Source organism: Triturus cristatus, chromosome 3_2 (assembly GCF_964204655.1).
Source record: "Triturus cristatus chromosome 3_2, aTriCri1.1, whole genome shotgun sequence".
Classification (NCBI taxonomy): Eukaryota; Metazoa; Chordata; class Amphibia; order Caudata; family Salamandridae; genus Triturus; species Triturus cristatus.
Window position 1 is genome coordinate 328,435,918 of NC_140584.1, and position 24,099 is coordinate 328,460,016.

The following is a 24,099-nucleotide window of genomic DNA, read 5'->3' on the forward strand; positions in this document are numbered from 1 at the left end:
CCTGACTCTCTCCCCACCCCCGGGTCACTTTCGCCCGTGTCTCTCCATGTCACCCTCTCTCCCCTTCATTGTGTGTCTCTCTCCACATTAGCCTCTTTCATCTTCAATGCGACTGTATTCCTGTCGGCGACCCCTCACTGTGTCTTCCTCCTCGTCGGTTTCTCTTCCACAGAACACATCTCGCTCCCTCTCAGTCTCTGGGCCCGACCCACTCAGTGTGTGCCTCTCTTCCCTCACTGCTTCTCTTTCCCTGTCACTTTGCAATTGTTTCTCTCTCTCTCTCCGCGTCAATATCACTGGTAGTGGCTCACTCTCGCAATTGCCTCTCTCTCTAGCTCAGCTCTCGAGTCTCTTCCCACGTGTTGCCTCTCTCCCTGTCAGACACGCCCTTCTTTACCTTTGTCTCTAGTCTGCGTCCACACAGTCACTCTCCTCCCTCCTCACCTGTCCTCCCTGCGCTCTAGTCAGTAACCTGAGTTAGTGAGCTCAGCGCTGCAGTCACTTAGGCGCTCGCCTCGCAGTCAGTCGCTCCCAGCTCTCAGTCGCTGCTCGTCCCAAGTACGGACCCCGAGGGGAGAAGCTGCCGGTGAGGAAGGATGAGGCGCCCAGAGCTGAGTCTGCTGTTGGGGGTCCTCCTGGCCGCCCTCGTCGGAGAAGCAGGTACCTACCTGTTTACTGACTTTACGCACTCCATTCTCAAAGTAATAGGGAGGAAGGGGGCAGCGGGTGGCACAACCTTGCGCACCCGACTTTAGGATGTTCTGGAAATGTCAACAATGTCAGGCGATAGCTAGCTAAGTCGTACTATACACTAGGGTTCATATCTGGAAGGAGCTCGCTAAAGCCCAATTTACTAACGACGTGGCGGCCACGGAAGCATATTTCCCTTGCTTGCATTAGGTCCTATGGCAGTATTACCACACTGAAATTGCTACGACGTCAGAGTTGCTGAGTCTGACTTAGCTTCATATCTATTCATATATTTTATTTGCTTAGCTCCACATGTCACCGATCAGACAGCTTCAGAGCGCTATGGATGTTACTAGACAGGAAAAGCTTAGGCGTGATAGGTCACATTGGTTACTGCTCAAAGATAGGCTTGTCAGTTGATGCGTTTTTAGCCTTATGTTGTAGTGGAGCCATGCATAATCAAACGTGCTCTGATGTCCAGCTGTTCTTAAGCAGGGCTTTATGGTACATTAACAGCAGACATGTTGTGAATGTGAATCTGGATGGGTGGATGTTGGAGCGGGAATGTCCTTTGCATGTTATACAGGCGAGTACCCCTGCCCTGAGTGCCCAACTGAGGTCGTATTACAAATAGGGTGTACTGTCCCTGTTTGCTCTGTTGTACAACTTCAAATTCGTGTGCTGGTCTCAAATAATGAGAGTGCACCCTATTACTTACTTACGCAGAGAGTAAGCCCGTCTGCGCCCGTCCGCGCCTGGCCCGCGCCCAGGACCATGACCCCTGATCCATACTCCTCACAACTCAAGCAAACCTATTCACGTTCGACTCTGATGAGGCTTCAACCCACCCACTCCCCTCAATGCATCAAACACGATTTTCTACAGCTAACTAAGGCTGCCAACCTGATCTGTCCACACTGCAACACCATGATTCGGATTGACAACACTAAGGTGCTCCTTAATTTGCAAAATGATGCCAATGAAGTGGTCATCCTTATGGCCCTCACACACACAAGAAATTGCGGACCTCATCATCGACAACAACTTAGATGTACTGTACATCACGGAAACCTGAACAGATGACTCTTCGGGCCCCGACCTTGCTGTGGCAGTCCCTCCTGGTTACAAAGCCTATCGACAGGATAGGGTTGGTAAAAAGGGAGGGGGCTTAGCTATCATAATTAGAGAGCGGTTCGAAGTTCGAACACCACTTATCCCTGCCACCGCATGTGAAGCCATGCACTTTAATATAAAGTTTACAGCCCTCTTTAACTTCAAGGGAGTGCTTCTATATCGTCCCCCTGGGACTAAAGCAGGCTTCCTTACCAACCTTAGCGCAATTACTGAATTTATAGCCACCGAAGAGTCAGCCACAATGATGGGTGATGTGAACTTTCATTTAGAACAATTGAATGACAGGGACACCGTTGCCCTCATCTCAGACCTAGAAATAATGGGTCTTAGACAACTGGTCACCGCCTCCACTCACAAGGCAGGACATACGCTGGATGGAATTTTATCCAACGTAGAGGGCCTGCATATATTAAATATTTTGCCCATGCCTTGGACAGATCATTTTGCCATACTCAGCGGTCTGACAATTAAGGAACCACTGAGGAATAAGGTTATATCTACTAAGCCACACCCCTTCAAAGTATGGAAGAGTTTAGACCTGAATAAATTCAAAACTCTACTGGACAAAACTTGCCCTACCTTATCTGATGATCCCATTACCGCCACCAATCAATTTCATGATTGGTTCGGCAAGGCATCAAATCTCCTGGTACCCACCAAGTGTTACTCCAGGAATAGAAGCACACCTACTGCTCCATGGTTTACTGAAGAACTAAGAGCCCAAAAACAAATAAGCAGGAATAAAGAAAGGCAATGGCGCAGAGGTTATGATACCAAAAGTAAGACCATATACAAACAATCACTGGCCACCTATAAATCCATGATTGTCGCAACCCAAAAAATATATTTCTCGGAGGAAATTGAAACTGCTAAAAACTCCAGTAGACAATTATTCACCATAACTAAAACACTGACTGGTAATGCGCCAGACCTAAATCCCCCCCCCGTCTCAATTACTCTGTGACGCGTTGTCTGAATTCTTCTATTCAAAGCTTAACGACATCTACCAAGCCTTCTCCTCTGAAAACAACATCAGCAAAGTCTCCCCTGCCCACACCGTCTCCAGTAATACTTTGACCAGCTTTAGGACTCTCTCTACTGACCAAATAACAACTATCATGAAATCTATTAAATCTGGTTCGGCTATGGACCCCTGCCCCTCTTCAGTATTCTCCATGGTTATGGACACTACTGTCCCTGTCATCACACATGTCTGTAACACCATATTGACCTCCGGGAGCTACCCTGACTGTCTCAAAAATACGCTGATTAAACCCTTGCTAAAGAAACCTAGCCTAGACAAGGAAGAGTTTAAGAACTACAGGCCCATAGCTAGTCTTCCTTTCCTAGCTAAAGTGGCAGAAAAAGCGATGAACCAGCAGCTTTCAGAGCATTTAGAGACATATCAGCTCCTGGACGATACACAGTATGGCTTTCGCAAATACCACGGCACGGAAACTGCCCTCCTCAAGGCAGCCGATGATATTAGAATCATTCGTGATCAGGGCATGACAGCGTTGCTTGTATTGCTTGATCTCTCGGCAGCCTTCGACACGGTCGACCATAAGATCTTGGTGGACCGTGTCGGGAAGATGGGTATTGACCATACGGCAAGAGATTTACTCTCCTCCTTCCTGGCCGACAGAACACAGGTGGTCACTTTGGGGCCATATCAATCAGCCAAGCTGTCACTCCCGTGTGGGGTTCCTCAAGGCTCGTCCCTGAGTCCGACGCTATTCAATATATATGTGTCGGACCTTGCAGGTTTAATCAAGGCATTTGGGATGAGCCTAACCTCATACGCAGACGACACGCAACTGGTGCTGGCCATCAAGGGTGAAGGGACGGAAGTGGCAGAGCGCTTCCAAAATGCCATGAGCTTGATAGGAGAGTGGATGGCAGGTAACTGCCTAAAGCTTAACTCTGATAAAATGGAGGTGGTCATCTTTGGATCCCTTTCTCCGACTTGGCCCGCTCCTTGGTGGCCCCCAGCTTTCGGCACCCCACCCAGCCCGACTTCCAAGGTCAGGAATCTGGGAGTTATCTTTGATGATCATCTCAATTTCATGGCGCATGCTAATAAAGTAGCAGCCACAGCCCACTACAAATTAAAGATGATAAGGAAACTCACCCCATTCCTCCCAGATGCTGCTGCCAAAACATTGGTTAGTTCCCTGGTCCTTTCATCCTTGGATTACTGTAACGCGCTTTTTCTAAATAGCCAAACCAGAGTTACAAAAAAACTACAAACTATACAGAATGCGGCAGCCCGTCTCCTGTCCAGAACACCCAAGTTTGTACCCATCTCTGACACCATCAGGACATTCCACTGGTTAACGATCAAAAATAGGATCAAGTTCAAATCTCTCTGCATAGTCTATAAGTTACTACATGATCAAGGTCCACGCCCTCTTAAGGACCAGCTCAAACTTTATAGACCGACTAGACAACTTAGATCCACGACTCTCAATCAACTAGTGGTTCCACGTTCTAAAACAGTTTCCTGGGGTGATCGCCGCTTTGCGGTAGCAGCACCCAAGATCTGGAATACGCTGCCACAACAAATTAGATCCAGTAAATCACTACTCCAGTTTCGCAAGAGCCTGAAAACCTGGCTGTTTAACCAGTAAATCCTTCTGGTCTCTCCAATGTTGGGGAGAGTCAGCTGCCCAGTCAAGCGCCGAGACGCCCACGGGTATTCGTTCGCGCTCTATAAATGCCAAAAATAAATAAATAAATAAATTTCTAAAACATTAATAGAATATTTGGAAGATAATTTAGGGTCCGCTTCCCCTTGCGTGGTATGGGATGCAATGAAGGCATATCTTCGAGGAGTTACCCAGCAGTTTGTTTGGCAACAGAATAAGGAACGAGAGAAGGTAGGAAGGGAAGCCTATCAAAGTCTTATAGCCAGAGAACTTCAGCACGCTGAGGCGGTGCTTCAGGGGCCAGTAGATCAGGATTCTCTGTATGCCTCTTTAATAGAGGACAGGGTGGCAATAAATAGGGTTTTAACGGAAAAGGTAGCGGTGAGATAAATTAAACATAAGACACTACAATATGAGTATGGAGATCGAATTGGGAAAGTACTTGCTCACCAGATTATGGACAATCACCTCAAGACGATGATCAAAGTTATTAAGGGCGAGGGGGGTACATTATATAGGCGCCCTCAAGCTATTGCTGATCAACTTTCTATTTTTTCTCAGAAATTATATTCTCCAGATGCAGGTCAGGATCTGACACATATGCAGAGTTATCTGGAAGGGAATAGCCTTCCAGCTTTGACGGATGAAGATTCGCTCTTATTAGAGCAGGAAATTACATTGGAGGAAATTGAGGAGGCAATAGGGGGGCTCCCGTTGGTTAAGGCGACTGGGGAGGACGCTATTCCTGCCGAATTTTATAGGAGCTGTAAAAGTGTGGTGGCCCTGGTACTAAGAGAGGTAATTCAGCAAATTGTGGTAACTGGCCAAGTTCCAAATTCATGGAATATTGCTAATATCATCTTTTAAAAAAAAAAGGATAAGGCACCAGAGGAACGGGCTTCCCATCGCCCAATTTCTTTAATAAATGCAGATGCAAAGGTATTTGCCAAGATACTGGCCACCCAGTGAGCCCCTATGATGGCCGGCCTGGTTTCTCCCCAGCAGCACAGATTTAGACAAGGGAGAGATACCACTGCCCATGTCAACACGGCAGAGGCGGCTTTCGATGCGGTGGGGAAGTTAAAAACGAACCTGGGCATGGTTTTATTAGATGCAGAAAAAGCCTTTGACCGGGTGGCTTGGGATTATCTCTGGGCTACAGTTACTGCATTTGGGGTAAGAGAGAAGTTCCGGAAATGGGTCCAAGCCATGTATTACAGTCCTATGGCTAGATTACTTTATTCTAATATTCAAACAGCTCCTTTTCTTATTCGCTGTGGTACCAGACAGGGCTGTCCTCTCTCCCCCCTCCTTTTTGCTCTTTATATTGAGCCATTTATTAGGGCACTCCTGGCTAATGTAAGGATACATCCGATGAATATTGCGCAACGCCTGCTGAAAGTCACCGCGTATGCGGATGACATCGCTATGTTTACGGCTGATCCAATATTGGCAATAAAGGGTATCAATATGGAAGCTAAGAAGTTTGCCCTTTTTTCGGGCTACAAATTAAATATTAATAAAACACAAGTGCTTCTTAACTTTCAGCCGGAACTCCCGGTGGAAGGGGCTTGCCTGACTGCTATGTATTTAGGGGTTCGTATATCTCCTAAGATCGAACGTATTCATGCATTAACCCCTTGTATGCCCGCCCCTTTCCCCGCCCAGTGCCGCGCTTTGTATTAGCGGGCGGAGTTCATGACGAGCTGGACTCGTCATGGGCACAGCGCCACCGCAGCCCATGACGAGTCCAGCTCGTCATGGGCACTGAAGGGGTTAAATTACGATCCTTTGTTGGCTATTATTTCTAAGAAATTGAAATCCTGGCACAAGCTCCCAATTAGTATTTTTGGGTAGGTGTAACATTATTAAGATGAAGATACTACCTAAATTCCTGTATTTATTTCAGTCGGTCCCATTGCGTATTCCTAATTAGTTTTTTAGTAAGCTGGATGGGGTTTTGAGTAGCTTTATCTGGGGGTTTAAATAATCAAGACGTGCCATTGGATTACTGAAGCTTCTGTATAATCAGGGGGGTCTAGAACTCCCCGACTTTAAATTGTTTTTTGGGCTGCATTTGTCGGTCACCTGCGCAGTCTCTTGAACCCAGATAAACCGGATTTTTGGCATTGGCTTGTTCTTGGCCCGGAGAGTCATATGTTTTTATATCGAATTAATGACCCTAACTACTTTAAACGGGTCGGTTTAAAGTTATCAAAGACTGTGTTTATATATGGCAGGGCATTATGGCTAGATCTTCTATATCTCTTATACATGATCAATCAATCAGGCGTTTGTTAAGCGTGACTACTCACCCGTAAGGGTCTCAAGGCTCCGGGGGGAGGGGAGTTAGCAGGCTTCAGTCCATCAGGGGGGGGTCTGTCAAAGAGCCAGGTTTTGAGGTTTCTTGCGAAGATGGGGAGCGATGTTGTCTGAGGTGGAGCGGCAGGGCGTTCCAGGCTTGGGCCACGAGGAAGGAGAAGGAGCAACCTCCCGATCTGGTCTTTCTGGTGCGGGGGAGAGCTGGGCAGATCGTAGGGTCCTCTGGGGTGCGTGAAATTTGAGTCGGCTGTTCAGCTATGCTGGTCCGGTGTCGCGGAGGGCCTTGTGGGCATGGGTGAGCATCTTGAAGTTGACTCTAGTTTCGATGGGGAGCCAGTGGAGTGTGTGCAGGTGCTGGAAGATGTGGCAGTGTCTTGGCAGGTCAAGGACCAGTCTTGCGGTGGAGTTCTGGATGTTCTGTAGCTTGTGGGTGAGGTTTTTGTTTATTACGGCGAAGAGTGCGTTGCCGTAGTCGAGTCTGCTGGTGACCAGGGCGTGAGTGACGTTGTTTCTTTGTTTGAGGGGGATCCATTTGAAGGTGTTACGTAAGAGTCAGAGGGTGTGGAAGCAGGAGGACGAGACGGAGTTGATCTGGCAGTCCATTTTGAGCTCGGAGTCCTGGATGATTCCCAGGTTGCGTGCATGGTCAGTGGGGGTGGGCGGGCTTCCGAGGATGGGGGGCCACCAGGTGTCGTTCCATGCGTCGGGGTTTGAGCCAATGCTGAGTACTTCTGTTTTGTTGGTGTTTAGCTGTAGGCAGCTGTTTTTCATCCATTTGGCGACGGCTTCCATGCCTTCTCGAAAATTGTGTCTGGTGGTATTGGGTTTGTTGGATAGGGAGAGGATGAGTTGGGTGTCGTCTGCGTATGACACAATGTTGAGTCCGTAGGTTCTGACGATGGGGGCGAGCGGAGCCATGTAGACACTGAAGAGTGTAGGGCTAATGGAGGACCCCTGGGGGACTCCTCAGGTGGTAGGTGTAGGTTCGGAGAGGAAAGGGGGAGTCTGACCCACTGTGTTCTGCCGGAGCGGAAGGACCAGATCCAGTTGAGGGCCTTGTCTTGGATCCCTGCGTCGTGGAGTCATGATAAGCTCCCCATCTGGGTTAACCCGATGGTGCCTACGATATTTCAGGATTCCGCGGGCCAGCAATGAGCAAAGAATGGTGTTCATTATCTGGGGCAGTTGTATGACTGTAATGGTTTTAGATAATTTGAGAATCTACAGCTCACATTTGATATCCCTCAACGGATGTTTTTTTAAATATCTTCAGTTCAGAGATTATTTCACTAGACACCTTGCTATTCGAAGTGTCTCAAGCTCAGGGATATGGGAGTGTTTGTGTGCGCAGAACCGGAAGGTAGCCATTACCTTGATGTATCGATCTCTCTGCCAGTTCAGACTGGATTGCTGTGAAAAGCTAGCGTTAAGATGGAGCGAGACCTTTATGGATAAATATTACTATAAGAGAAGTAAAGACTGTGTTTGATATTGTAGAATGCTCTGTACATTCGGTCAATTTAGGACTGCAACAATTTCAGACGATCTGCGCACTATATTACTATTATACCCCGGAGAAGATCGCCAGATGGTCTCAAGGTGGGGTCACGCAAGAGGGGGTTTAAGGAGGAGCGTGCTGTAACTGCCCTAAGTGTGGGTTACATGCATCGGATATGATTCATATGTTTGTCACATGCCCAGATTTAGGTCTTTTTTGTCAGAAGATACTATTTGTTATTAAACTCTGACTTGGGGTTGAATATACATTTACGATAGCTGTGAAGATGCTCGACTATAAAAAGGATAGTTGTGGTCATAAATCCATAATTGCAATTATGTTAGTTGCTGCCCGGCTGGCGATAGCTAGAGCCTGGATTTCACCCAAGCCTCCCTCAGTAGTGGAGTGGTGGTTAATTGTTAGGGAAATTGGCGAAAGAAAGAAGGCTCTAGCTAAAGTTAGGGGTACCCGTGCCCTACAAAAATGTGGTTCTATATGGGGCTGTTTAGATAATGCAAAGGCTGATGGTCTTACTGGATTAGTATGTGTTTCTTTTCCTTTTTTTATTTTTATTTCTTGGTTCTCAGCAAATTTGTGCATATGTGTAAAGCATTCATTACCAGGTGTGAATTTGCATACCGAATTTGCATACTCTAATTTATATTTATACTGTATGGTTATTTTATTCCTTGCTACCACCTCTGTATTTTTTTGTGCCAGAATCTTTGAATGTATTTCTTTTTGATAATGATTTTTTTTTTTAAACCTATTACTATTAACAACCAAAAGTAAAATAATTAAAATGTATTTAATACCGACCCTTTACTCCTTTAAAAGTAAAAACAACACACACAAAACTGAACAATTGCCCAAAATAAATGTCAAATAATTAACATTAATTAACAACTATATATTAATTAATTAATTAAATACAAATTACTTCCCACCCTTTACTGCAATAAACACCAAAACACACACCTAAAATTAATTTCACAATTGCCATAGTTAATTACCAATTAATTATTTAAAATTAATTAACATCCAATTTTAATTCATCAATTAAAAATAAATTACTGTCCACCCTTAACACCTATAAACACCACATCACACACCTAAAATTAATTGCACAGTTACCATAATTAATTACCAATTAATTAATTAAAATTAGTTCACAACCAATTATTAAATCATAAATTAAAAATACATTTCTTCCCACCCTTTTCACCTATAAACACCTCAATACACACCTAAAATTAATTACACAATTGGTATAATTAATTACCAAGTAATTAATTAAAATTAATTAATAACTAATTATTAATTAATTAATAATAAAGTTCTTTACACATTTATCACTATAATATCTCAATTAAACAAATACTAATAAATACAAAATAATAAATACATTTAATATCCTTAAATTACTTCCCATCCTATTACCCTGTAATCCCACAACCCGCTACAGAACTAAAAACATAAAATTCAAATAAAAAATAATAATAACTACAAAAAATGTAACACATTTATTAAAAATTCAAACAATTTTTATACAAAAAAATACAACAAATACATATAAAGTATATACTAAACTAGAAAAACATTAATTAAAAAAAACAATATTTTTAACATCTATATTTTTGCAAATGATATTAAACACTTCGATATTGTTGAAATCAATATTACTTACCTTAAGCCGATATTCTTGACCACGATATTCTTGTTTCAATATTTCTGAAGCACGATATTTATGACTCAATATTGATGCAACTTGACATTTTTAGGTCGAGCATTCAAGACCTCTTGTATATACTTTAGTATATACTTATATACAGCCGCGGCCCGTGGAGGGAGTTCCGTGGGGCGGTAAGGCGGGGCGGGGGGTTCTAAAAACCGGAATATGGATAATTGCAGGTAAGTAAACAATTAAATAAATAAAACGAATTTCGTAGCGCGCGCTGTATCGCATTTTTGCGATGCAGCGTGCGCTACGAAATTCGTTTTATTTTTCGTTTTTAGAACCCCCCACCCTGCCCCTCCCCCGCCCCGCCTTACGGCCCCACGGAACGCCCTCCACGGGCCGCGGCTGCTTATATATATCCAAAACATAGGTTGCCCAACATGGAAAAGCCTCACACAAGGGGGTTTACAAACAGCTTGCTGCTGGTAGCAGGATGACAGCCTGTCAGACACCATTCTATTCTCGTGCCAAACGCGTTTCGGGCGTCTTCCCGCCCTTGATCACTGGCTGATGCAATGAAGGACCCGGCTCTAGGAGATCAGCCCTAGGACTTGTCTGCTTCCGCTTCGGGACTTTTTTTCTGTTCAATTGCCTCTATTTAACTGTCTTGTTGGAAAACGACCAGTAGAGGTCAGTAAAATACCAGAATTGCTTTCTGCTTAGGGACTTTCTTTTTTTAATTTTTCTGGCAACTGCCTCTATTTAACTTTCTTGATAGAAAATGACCGGCAGAGGTCAGTAAAATACCAGAATCACTTTAGCAGTCTCTAGATTCCAGTCCATAGAAATTGTCTTCCACAAGCACCCGTAGACAATAATATTGTTTTCAAATCTTGTATTTTCAGCGATATGACCACCGAAGGCCCTGATTTTATATTAAAAACAGAGCTTTGGACTATACTATTTCCTGCTGAAAGGCAATATTTCTCTCCATGTGTTCCCATACCTGGTGTGTCACGCAGTTTGGTGCTTACTTTCCCTCCATGTTAAAGAACAGTAGATGTTTCAGCACCCAGGCTAATGTGCTGCATAGCTAAAGACATATAAGGTCCCAAAGACAAGACTGATTGCATTGGAAATGCTTGTTTATTCATTATTCTGTCTCTGCAACATTTATTTGTACTTTACACAATATACAACAGAACATCCTGTAGTACTGCTTTACATACTACATAAAAACACTTTGTGAATAGGTCCCTGAACGTGTGAGGGCTCTGCATGTGTCACAGCATCAGAACACTGCACTGCACCGGTACCGGTTCTGAACTCAGTTTAGGCACGAGAATTGCTGCCAAACCTGGATTTCAGAGGGTTTCCACACTAGGATAGTAACAAATGCTAGGCCCAGCTGAATAATGGCAATACCTCACTTCACACTGCAAATCCCTCAGCAGTGGTGCGATGGAGTACATTGAAAATAGGCGTTGCCGACTCAAACGAACGGGCTGCTGCCACCATCATGTCAGGAACCTGTTTGGGAACATTTTTATATTTTACAGAAATGCTTTCAAGCAGCCATCCCAGCAATGTGCATTTCAGCCCTCACTAGATGGCCTGAGGGTGAAAAGAGGCACGTGAAACTCTCACTCGGTGCAGAACTGTTATAAACCAGTTTCTAAAACTTAACTGTCTCTCCGGGACCGTCTTCCTCTCTGGAATTCACCAGTTCATCTCTTCTGTACGCCTCTCCGAAAAAGGCAACCCCTGAGAACTTGCAACATTTCCAAATTCACAACCTCTCCGGTTCCGACCACCTCTTTAAAACTCACAACCTCTTTGGTACTGCACAACTCCTGCAAATTCTCAAATGTCTCCAGAAGTTGTAAATTGTCTTTAAGAAGCCAGCACAGTGAATGTTTGAAGGGCCTTCAATCTTAACAGGATACATACAATTATTATTTTACAGCAGCTCAAGTATGAATGCACCACTAATGACACGGCACACTTCATTACTTACCCTCGTTCACCACTCTGGGAGCATTAAAATTACATGAACACCTTCCCGCCATCTCCCGACCACTGTGGAACTCACAACCTTTCCAGAATACATAAACTAAGAAATATGCAATCTCTGTCCTTCCAGCCTCTCCTGAACCGGTATCCTCTCAGAAACTCTCCAAGCATCTTGGACACACAACCTGTCTCTGGAACTCTCAAACTACCTATTGTTTCCAACCCCACTCCCCCCCTCCCCGGGCCCCCACAATCTTACAAATATGCTGGAACCGCAATCTCTCCTTAATTCACAGGCTCACTGGAAAATAGAACTCCTCTGAGGTATCCATAATTTAGCCTTCCTTATTGAAACAGACAGAAATTGTTCCACTGACATGGTAGTGATCAACTTTTCAACATAGAAAAAGAAACCCAAGTGAAAAAATAAACATTCGTCACTCACTCTATCCTCTAATTCCACTCTTCCTTACTTATTGCATGTCGATAACAGAAGAGAAAGGAATTTTGTATTTCATATCCTCCAATGACTGGTAGTGCATACAATTCCATGACTCACCATATGTTTAAAAAGAATCTATTTAAATTAACCAAGAATCTCTGCCTCTTTTCTCTCAACTTGGTCAAACATCATCGAGGATGGTGATATATTCCTTATTTCTTACATCTGTCTTCTAATAGCATTGTATTTACTGTATTGATGATGACAAATGTGACAATTAAAGGCAATTGCCCCAGCATGTCAGGGTGACACTCTGGGGTGTAAATGTGTGTGCCACACTGAGTGCTCCAAACAAACAATTCTTCCTTTTCTAGAGCAGAATAGAGCTAATGCTAAGGTCTTATTCAATATAGTCTTTATCAATACAGACAATTAGCTTCTAACATGTATTTATTGTTTCTTCTTGTTATATGTTAAGAGACAAAGCAAAGCAACAAGGCTAAAGAAGTGGCACTGATCAGTTCAAGTCAAAATGCTTCAGTGACATATTTAGTACAACAATACGAGTATGGTTTGTCTGAGCTACAGTACAGGTTTGACAAGATCTTAATGTATTTCTTTAACTATCTATATCTAACATTATACAGACAAATCTACGTGTCCCATGTTTACTACCTCACTTTGTTTCAACCTTGTAAGAAAACTTTAAATACGATCTTCGTCAGGACAAGGATGATCTCACGACACATCCAGGTGCCACCAGACCCTCCTGTTTGCCCTTCTGATGGTGCCCCTGGCAGTGTGGATCAGGGGAGACATGCACATCTGGGGTGTTCAGTGGGCGGGAGGGCTAGAGAACCCCATAACTCTATATGTGGACTATGTGCTCTTATTCATGGGGCGCCCACACATGACAGAACCTTGGCTACTTCGGGGTGTTGGAGCTCTTTGGAAAGGCCTCGGGTCTTCAAGTCAACTGGTCCCCATCACTCCAAGTCTGGCAAATCCAACTTCAGATTCGCCGAGATTCACTATCATCCATACTTTAAATATTTGGGCATATAGATCAGGCCCGGCTCCAGGAATTTTTATTTGGGTGGGCCAAGGGTGCATTTGGGTGGGCCACTGTGCTCTCGATTTGTCGCATATATGTCTAGGCAGGCCTGCTTTAGGGTCCTCCTTTATCTCTTCTTAGTCTTACAAGGCCCAGTAAAATGCACTCTTTTCCAAATCTCTTTCTAAATATTATCACTCTCAAAAAGTGTTTTTTCCATGTAATGTTCCTTTGATGGGAAGAGGAGGTTTCTGAGGTGGGAGTTTCAGGCAACTGACACTACTCAGGCTCCCTCTGTGCGAGCCTTCAGGGAGAATCCCTCTTCATTACTACCTCCACCTGACCCCGGACTCTGCAGCGCACTCCCCTACAGGCTTTATTATCCACTACTCCTCACCAGTGCACCTTATCTCACAGCTGACTTTGGGCCCCAGCCCCATATCAGGCACCATCGGACCCCACTTTCATTTTTCCTGGTAAAAACATTAGTAAAATCACCTTCAAATTTAAAACATTGAATATAGCAGTAAATATAATTAGCACGCACTTTAAAGTATGTTCCACAGTAGCCTTTATGACCCGACTGCTAATTAAATAAACAAAAACAGAAAGGCCATGACAGGGCACCGATAACCTCTTTCTCCGTAAATACCCTTTACTACCAACTTCCAACAGTGCCCCTCATCCCTCCATGGCCCCCCCTATTGACCTCCTCCTTGGATTCCCTCACAGCCACCCTCCACTAGTACCCCTCATCTCCCCATAGCCCCTCCCCCTCGTGACCTCCTCGGATTCCCTCACTGCCATCCTCCACCAGTGCCCCTCATCTCTCTGTAGCCCATCCCCGTCATGACCTCCTCCTCACACTCCCTCACTGCCACCCTCCAGCAGTACCCCTCATCTCTCCCTAGCTCCCCCCTCCACCCCATGACCTCTTCCTAAGGATTCCCTCACTGCCACCCTCCAACAGTGCCCCTCATCTTTATGTAGCCCATCTCTCATAAGCATTTCGTTTGTTGCACAGCGCTACTCATATCAGTGTAGTGTGTGTCAGTACTTTACACCACGCACACATTATACAGAGACAATGAATCATACAACTATGTAAATCAGTCTACAGGGAATGTCACATAAGCCAATGAGGATTACAAGGTGTATGAATGACATGTCATCCATACTGGTGGGCAGTATGTTTTAAGAGGGTTAGGTCTGGAAAAGCACAAACACAGAATTTAAAGCATAACCCAGTGGTCGGGGGGTTGGCTTTACTGATTAAAATGTATATCTGCCCAAACATACTCAATTCAATTAGAATAATGAAAGCCTGGGGAAGTTCTAACTATATCACAAAAAAAGAAAGCGAAGTTCTAACTATACTGAGGAAATATGAATTTTGTGATCAGTTATGTCCCCTATCGTAGACCCCAACGGCTCCATGTGCATGCTATAAGTACATGTATGTTCCCTCCTGCTCCAGTTTTGAAGACGCAAATATATGTGCGTCCACCGTCAACATGTCCTCTTTCAGACCCGCCATGAATGGGTCAGATATTCCATTCCTAAGTATGAAAGGCCACCGACTTTATGTGGTTCACTTTCCACATTTTACAGATTCAGGCGAGTAGGCCCCGAATTCTGTCATCAAGCCTTTTCCTGCCTTCTGCTTCTGAAAGCTCCAGTCTGAGCCTGCATCTGTATCCATGAACTTTGTCCTACTCCCTGCGCGGCTAACGGTGCCTGATCCAGCCTGTCGCCTGCCAAAAACTGTATTTCACCTTCAAGATTATCTACTCCGCTCCTCATCCGATGCATTCCTGTCTAGTAGTTTAGGTAAACATTCCTCCAGCTACCGTGCAAAGGGACAGGCCTCGCTGTCCTCATACAAGTAATTCATAGCCCCGTTGCCATGGAATATTCCTACCCCCTCGCATCTAGTGTAGACACTTAGACGCTTGCACACGCACTAACAGTCAGTATAGAATAGATTCTATCCTAGAGACCTCTCCTTTTGGATAACACAGTTCTTTAAACATAGGATATTAGATATGATTTGGGATTAGGTTGACATGACCCCCAGACTTCTGTCTCCACATATAGAGCTAAATGTCAAGTCCCCTTCACCCTCTAGTTGCACGTCAATCACACGTCATGCGGCTGCGGGCGCATCTCTGCCAAATATTTCTGCTGACATTGCAGGATTCTTTTATGGATCCACCCACTTGTGACATCATGTATAATGACGTTTATTAAATTACGCCCATATGACCGCCTCTATTAGTTACGTATGCACAGTTTATCTGTATTATCAGCTGTTACGCCTCTTGCATCTGTTTCACTGTAATGTATTTTCTATAAAACTGCCTATCTGTCAATAATGTATGCCCTTCCTTCCTGAACTTTCGTGGTGATGGAATAGAATGCCTACAATTCGAATTGTATTCCTTTGTATAGGAATAAAGCCTTTTAAAAAAAACCTCTAATACCACGGATTCTGCCTCTTATATTTACTGAGTTATTCTTAATAGACTTTACCGCATAAAAAATAGTACCGGTAATGAAATATTTACCACATAAATTGGCGCCCGAACAGGGACACTTTCTCATCTCACGCGCCGGCGGTGCGTTGCAGGCCCGGTCTCCTGCTACAGCTGAACGGACAAAAACGCGTACCTGCAGGATTTCCTGTATCTCCCTCCGGCCAAGCGGGGACGACTGAGGCTGCGATCAACACCCAGACGAGGCGGTGAGACGTGCGAAGTATCCCGACCAGAGCCTAGCTGAGAGAGCAAGATCCGAGGTATACAGAGGCCCACCAAGTTCCGAAGTTCCGAGTCCAGTCCGGTCCAGTTTCAGTTCCGTTCCGAGGCCTTCCGTTCCGAGCTACCCGGTGAGTACCATTACCGGGGAGGCATTTAACGTGCACATAGTCTGTGCCGGTCAAGACGGGTTTGGGTACACAAATCCGGTCTGCACTGTTTTAGCAGTGTATCTGTACTGTTTAGCAGTATATATAGTATGTCTTGCATATAAATAAGTACTATCTAGTGTCAGTATTATGTCAGTAACTAGTTTTCTATTAGTTATCATTGTTCGTAAAACTGTTAAGTGTTAAAATGTTTTAAATACGTTCTATATATTGTGGTATGAATGACTGTTCATTATTGTGTTTTCTTGTATAAAGTGTGTTCTAGTAGTAAGGTCTAAAAATGCCGCTCTTTTCGAAACTAAGACAGATCAAAACTAGAAAAGGTGTACTCGAAGAAGCTGTTCCCATCCCACCTAGGGACACTCCAGGATACTTTATGTATCATAAGCATGGCCTAGATGCCGTATTATTTCTTGATTTATGGGTGGACTACACCAAAGAATTACCAGAGAGTCAGAGATGGCCCGCAGCGGGGACCTGGGATGCAGATTGCATCATGAGAGTAGAAGAAGAATTATGGAAAAAGAAAGCCAGACAGTCACAGAAAGATGCCATTGAATTATGGCGTAAAGAATCATATAGACGTACCGAAAAAGCACTCAGACAGGAAGAGAAAGGTAGAGAGAATTCAAATAAAACCCGAGAAAATCTATTACTTGAGGAAGGTACCCGAGTAAAATCAGAACAAGTAGATAGACAAAGAAACACTCTTATGAATGGTATGTATCCTCTTCTGGCCGAAGGGTTACCTAAGGCTACCCCGGAAATACCAAAAGACTTAACTCCTCCATTGCTCCCGATAAAAGCACATCCCAAACCACATCCCAAAACAGCAAAGGACGTTTTCCTTTCCTCCTATTTAGATGACGCAGCTCCCGAGTATGCTAATGCCATACCACCCACACCGCTTGCCGATGGTGTTCAACACCAAGAGCATTCGTCTGTATCCCCGCAACTACAAACTCCTACACAAGTTCCAACAGGCCCGTCCGTTTCTACAGTATTTCCCGCATCTACAATCTCTATCCTACGCCCAACGAATCCTTTCGTGCCTAGCACCTCAGATGGTGCTACAGGAGGTACGACAGACATGTTTGCCACACCGCCGCGAAATAAACAGACCCTTAGAGATTTAGCACTCCAACGTACACCCCAACTAGCGACATCCGACATGTTTAAAGAACAGCTTGTGGATTGTAGATACGACCCAGTACCAGGTAGACAGGATAAATTGCTCATATCATCACTACGTATAAGACGAGCTACATTATATTTAATGACGATACCAGGAATGGGTGAACACCTAGACGAAATATATCGCTTTGTCCAAACAGGGCGAGGTCCAGAAAGTATTAACGAAGCTATGGAATACCAGAAAGTGGATGTCCAAAGACAACTACTACGTTTTTTCATAAATTGTGTAATTAGGAATCAAGACAGGCCAGGGGCAGATCACGATACCATGCAAAGACTTGCCAAATGGGGTCAGAATATATCAGAAGAGAAACATGATAGACAGGCGTGTATAATCGCCATGTGTCGAAAGATCCGCAAGGAAGTAGAACGAATACATAAAGAAAGACGAGAAACAGACAGAGTAGAATCAGAAGAAGAGGAGGAGCAAGAATCAGAGCAATTAGAAACGATAGCTTATGTAGGTAGAGGAAGACCCCATAATAATAGCAGAGGCTTTAATGATCCGATACGTGCGATACGTCCAGAATATAATAGACATTTTCCGAACCCTATGTTAAATACAAAATCCCCTGAACACCTATTCCAAGCCGCTGATAAATTACTCCGAGATCGAAGGGGATACCACATGCTCGATTCCATGGACGAACAAGAATTAGCCAGGTCAGCAGTACAATGGGCTGACAGTCCCAACGAATACAATGATGATGTACTTGCACACACGTTTCTGAATCTTGACCCATACGAACAGCGTTTAGCTAGTATATACATGATTCAACACCTCCTTATATTATATAAAAGCCAACACTCCGATCCAGGACCCTTACCTGACATATTGACAGAACTGCTCACGAATACATGGAGAGGGTCAGGTACTGATTTGATTAAAGAAATTCTAGAATCCCGAAACCAATATTTAAATTTCGTATGCCCAGAACACGTTCCAGTTCCCATTATGGGAAGAAAAATGTATCACATAGATAGACAGAACCCGTTACGCGAAGTGCACCCAATCAGAGGTGACGGTGATAATTTTACACGCGTGTTTGTGTACACACCTATAACTAAATTGGAATTATTAGAAATGAAGAAAGTAGTACCCAGCCATGACAAGGACCCAGCAGGTTTCCACCGTGAAATAAAGGACATGTTACTCATGGGAGAGTATACCTACCCCGACATTATGAAAATATTAAAAGTCCTATTACCCGCCGGTGTTTATGAGAAACTCAAAGAAAAGGAATGGGAGGTGGGAGACCAAAAGATAGATTGGACAGCATTAGAAAATGAAGAAAAGGCCCGAGCTGCAGGAGCAGGGCTTGGGGAAAAGACTACAGCACTAGCAGGATTACTAATACAGGTATTGCCGCGTTTATTAACTACGAAAAAGGAAGACTGGGGTGCAATCTCAGCCTGTAAACAAAAGCCAGATGAAGACACTAGTGATTTCTATTCCCGATTTGAAAAATGTTTTGGTATAATTAGTGGCATAAAAGCCAGTAGTGAGTCATATCCACATCTGTTTGTGACAAAATTAGTTGAGAATTCTCTGCTGCAAGTCAAGAATAGAGTATTGAAATTCGAAAGTACCTGGCAAGGTAATACCCCATCACAGATGTTACAGATGTTACAATATCACCACAATAGAATTAGAGAAGAACAAGAACACGAACAAAGACGTATGAAAGATACAAAAATGAAAATGCTTGTTGCACAGTCAGTTCCAGCCGATGGTCATCAAAAGGGTGATTCCGCAGGTCCAACGAAAGGGACATGCAACTATTGTAAACAACAAAGTCATTATATACACGATTGTCCAGTCCTGAAACATAATATTGCTACAGGTAGAACACAGGAGAGACCACGTCCACCTAGACAGGATCAGAATCAACAACAAATCCCTCAGCATGCACAACCTAGGTTAGCTCCGCAACAACTAGCTCCGCAACAGGCAGCTCCACAACAGATCGTAGCACCACCACAAGCACAGCCTATTGCTGCAACACAAGCAACGACACAACAGATGTATCAGTATGCACAAACAGATTATCCCGATTATCAGCGATACTCATGAGACAGCCTAGAGAGGGAAGTTGGCTTACCCCTTATTGAGGTTCCTGTAGACCAAGAGGGACCTTATGTACATAGTGAACTATTAGGGGAAGACAGAAAGTTTTTACTTGATACAGGGGCAAGCAGAACAACTATAAGACGCAGTGAAGTTCCAGGGGCACCCCTCTCAGGCTCACAGAATATTTCCCTTGGATTCTCAGGAAAACCTATAATCAATGACGTAACACAACCTCTTCCACTTACGGTCGGTCCATTGACATGTACTACAGATTTATTGCTTACTAAATCATGTCCAGAAAACTTGTTAGGTATAAAAACATTGAAAGCTCTAGGAGCCATAATATGTTGTTCTCCGGAAGGAGTACGACTATTTTTACGTGACTTTAAAGGTCACTACGTGTCCAGAGACATGGATCACCGACTGCAGAATTTACCTACACATTTATGGGCACAAGGCCCCACTGATGTTGGTTGCATGAACATTACACCATATCGAGTCACACTGAAAACAGGAATAGTACTACCACGAATGCGACAATACAAGTTACCACCAGATGCTGTAGTGGCTTTACTGCAAATCATTGACGAGCTCATTGCACAAGGAGTGGTTGTCGAAACCGACTCCAATGTATGTAATTCTCCGATAATTCCGATTCTTAAAAGAACGGATCCAAAAGCACCACCAGTATATCGATTAGTTATTGATCTGCGCGAATTAAATAAATGTATTGTACCGCAATACCCTGTGGTCCCAGATATCTCTTCATTACTCACAGCTATTGACTCAGAAGCAACGTTCTTCACTGTAATTGATCTCAAGAATGCTTTCTTTAGTGTCCCAATTGATCCGGAAAGTCAATATCTGTTCGGATTCAGTTTAAATGGACGAAGTTTTAAATTCACACGCGCACCTCAAGGATTTACAGAAAGCCCCAGCATCTATAGCCAAGCACTGAAACAAGAACTTGACAGTATCCACATGCCAGTTAACACTGCCTTGCTTCAATATGTCGATGATCTGCTGATCACCGCTCGAAGCGAACGTGAATGTGAAAAAGCGTCACTGACGGTTTTGAAATTTCTGGCCGACAAGGGGCACAAGGTGTCCCCTTCTAAGCTGCAATTCTGTGTCCAGCGAGTTGTTTACCTTGGGCACTCGCTGTCCAAGGAGGGAAGGCAGCTTACACCCGACCGCATCCAGTTAATTGCTAACATGCCGCCACCCAAGACACAAAAGGAGGTGCGGGCTTTTATAGGCCTCTTTTCATACTGTAGGCAGTGGATCCCTCAATATGCATTTCTAGCAAAACCACTCATCCAGTTGACAACACAGGAGGCAGCCACATCGACTGTCCTCCCTTGGACTCCAGAACATACACATGCCTTTGAAAGCTTAAAGAAAGCTCTATGCCAAGCACCTGTTTTAGCAACACCATGTTACAATAAACAGTTTACACTCTTTGTTACAGAACGCGAAGGTACTGCCTTGTCAGTACTCACTCAGGAACAAGCAGGATCACACAAACCATGTGCTTATTTCTCTAGTACATTAGATCCAGTAGCTCAGGCTCTTCCTGCGTGCCTGAAATCGGTGGCAGCAACAGCTTTAGCAATCAGACAAAGCGATGCCATAGTGTTAGGACACCAATTGACAGTACAAGTACCACACGCAGTAGAGGTTCTCTTGAACCATACACAAACACAACACTTGACTATAGCGAGACTCACCGGTTACGAACTGACATTGTTTCAGCCACACATAGAAATCAGACGTTGTAATACGTTAAATCCTGCCACACTGTTACCAGTAGGCGGAACAGATCCATTGGCACATGATTGTGTCGAAGTCATTACTATCACGACGAAACCCAGACAAGACTTGACAGATATCCCTTTGTCAGATCCAGACTTGACATTGTATGTAGATGGGTCATGTATGAGAACAAGTACAGGAGAGTTAGTGGCCGCTTACGCAGTCACAACAGACACTGAAGTCATTGAAACAAATTGTATAAACACTTTGTCAGCTCAAGCAGCAGAGCTCATCGCTCTAACACAAGCCTGTATTCAAGCCACAAATAAAAAAGTCAACATATACACAGATTCACGTTATGCATTCGGAGTCGTCCATGACTTCGGCGTACTGTGGCGAGAGAGAGGTTACTTAACTTCTCACGGTGCCCACATCCAACACGGACCCCTCATTCAAGCCCTATTAGACGCGATTCATCTACCTACTGCAATATCGATTATGAAATGCAAAGCCCACACAAAAGTTACCGATATCATTTCTCAGGGTAATGACCTAGCTGACAGAACAGCTAAACAGACTGCTCAGAATCAGACTCACACAACTGACATGACAAAGACAATAGTTCCGACACCAACACATTGCATGACAGTTAAGGATCCCGCCCTTGATGTAATTGACATACAGACACATGCTACACCAGAAGTAATAAAGAAATGGACTGAATTAGGAGGGATCCAAACGGATCAAGGATGGATGACGAAGGAAAAATCTATATGGTTTCTTCCCGACTCAATGGTTCAAGTTATCATTAACACAATACATAGTCCAGCGCACCTAGGAGAAAAAGCTATGCTAGACAGCATTCAACACATTTGGTTCAACAAACACTTGCGAGCAGCAGCTAAACAAAAAGTTCGTACCTGTATGATATGTTGTCAGTTTAATCCAGGTAAAAGCATCCCCGTAGAGCAGGGTGGATTTCAACCTCCCGATCATGCTTTTGAAGTCCTCCAGATGGATTATATCCAGATGGAACGATGTCGAGGATTCAAATATGTTCTCGTAGTTGTCTGTGCTCTTTCCCGTTGGACAGAAGCATACCCGGTTTCAGATTACACTGCCCCGACTACTGCCAAACAGTTAGTTCGAGAATTCTTCCCACGGTACGGTTTACCACGTGTTGTCTACTCAGATAATAGCCAGCCGTTCTCATCCGAATTAATGAAACACGTTTCCCTTTTATTAGGCTACCAATGGAAATTCCACTGTGTCCGACATCCCGAGGCGGCAGGTCTCGTGGAACGCCATAATCAAACTCTGAAAATTAGATTGTCCAAAATATGTAGAGAAAAAGGAGTTGATTGGATAGTAGCCTTACCAGTTGCGCTCTTTTACATGAGAATGGTAGCACATTCTCGAACAGGGCTATCCCCGTACGAGGTGATCTTCGGTAGACCACCAAATATGTGGGGGACTCCTATACCTCGCAAAATCACTGATGTTGACTGTAATATGCTGACAGATTACCTGGCTTCCTTGATGTCTGCACTACAATCTTGTCGTTCACAGGTAACCGCAGCTTTTCCCGATAATACTGAGGTGAAGCCCCATGACGTGGTTCCTGGTGACCTGGTTTTGGTCAGGAATTTCGACCGGAAGACCCAACTGGAGCCTAGGTGGCAGTCACCGAAGCTAGTTCTACTGACTACAAGGACAGCCGTGAAGATCGAGGGACGGAAAGGGTGGTTGCACTCGAGTCATATCAAGAAATTTTATGGACTACCATCCAGTGTGAATACTCAACCCTGCATTCCCTCACAGACAGACTCAAAGCTCCCCTTGGCTGAATTAACAAAACCAGAACTTTACAAACTAAAATTAAGGTCTAGTAAGTCAGACAATTTGATTGTTTAAGTCCTCTCCAAGGTGAATCGGTTGAATTTGTCTCTGACATGTATCCTCTAGACCGGAATAGAGAAAGAAATCATCAGATGCAGCTCAAGAAGCATGCGTATTGTAAATCATTTCGTAGTCACTGCACCGTAACATTATTAATTTTGTTTTTTCTAAGTCTTCTGATCATCATTGTCAGCATACTATTGCACATGTACTACCCTATTCTTAAGCGTGCTTACAATGTAACTGCAGAACATTCTTTTAGCGAATTACCTCCGCATGAGTTGTCCTATAGATTTGCGCTGTGCAACAACACATTCATTAGTATGTTACATCATTCCCATCAAACCAGCAATGCCACAAATTGTTGGATATGTGGCCGACTCCCTCCCTATCAGAACTATAAGGGAGTTTTGCCCCTCTTTCCCTATCCGTTCACACACAATGGCTCCTGTGGAGCATGGTTTAGTTTGATTAATTCCCTAGATTCAAATTCCGCAGTTTATCAAGACAACTGGGTATGGGGAAACCTGAACCTAGTTTTACTTAAAGTCTGCTACCCTAACAAGGAGGGACTTCCCAGAAGAACAGGAACTGATCTAGAAAATGAAGTATATGGATTAGGTAATTTTACACTTAACCTTATGATCCTGAACGTTGAATCTGAAGCTACACCAATCTTGCCCGCCATGTCAGTATTCCCAGTAAAAGGGGAATTATGTATAAGAAAGAATGGTTCCATACACATGGGCCATAGTAAATGCACCACTGTAATAAA

The 24,099-nt window shown here is 44.0% G+C and overlaps 1 protein-coding gene across 1 annotated transcript in view; it reads left to right on the forward strand.

The window, feature by feature from the left end:
- The first annotated feature begins 477 nt into the window (after window positions 1-477).
- Window positions 478-24,099, forward strand: part of LOC146857291 (uromodulin-like) — a 570,867-nt gene continuing 547,245 nt past the window's right edge. The window contains exon 1 of the mRNA XM_085647790.1: window positions 478-660. Coding sequence (XP_085503916.1) covers window positions 597-660 — 64 coding nt within the window. The 5' untranslated portion in view covers window positions 478-596. The remainder of the gene's footprint in view (window positions 661-24,099) is intronic.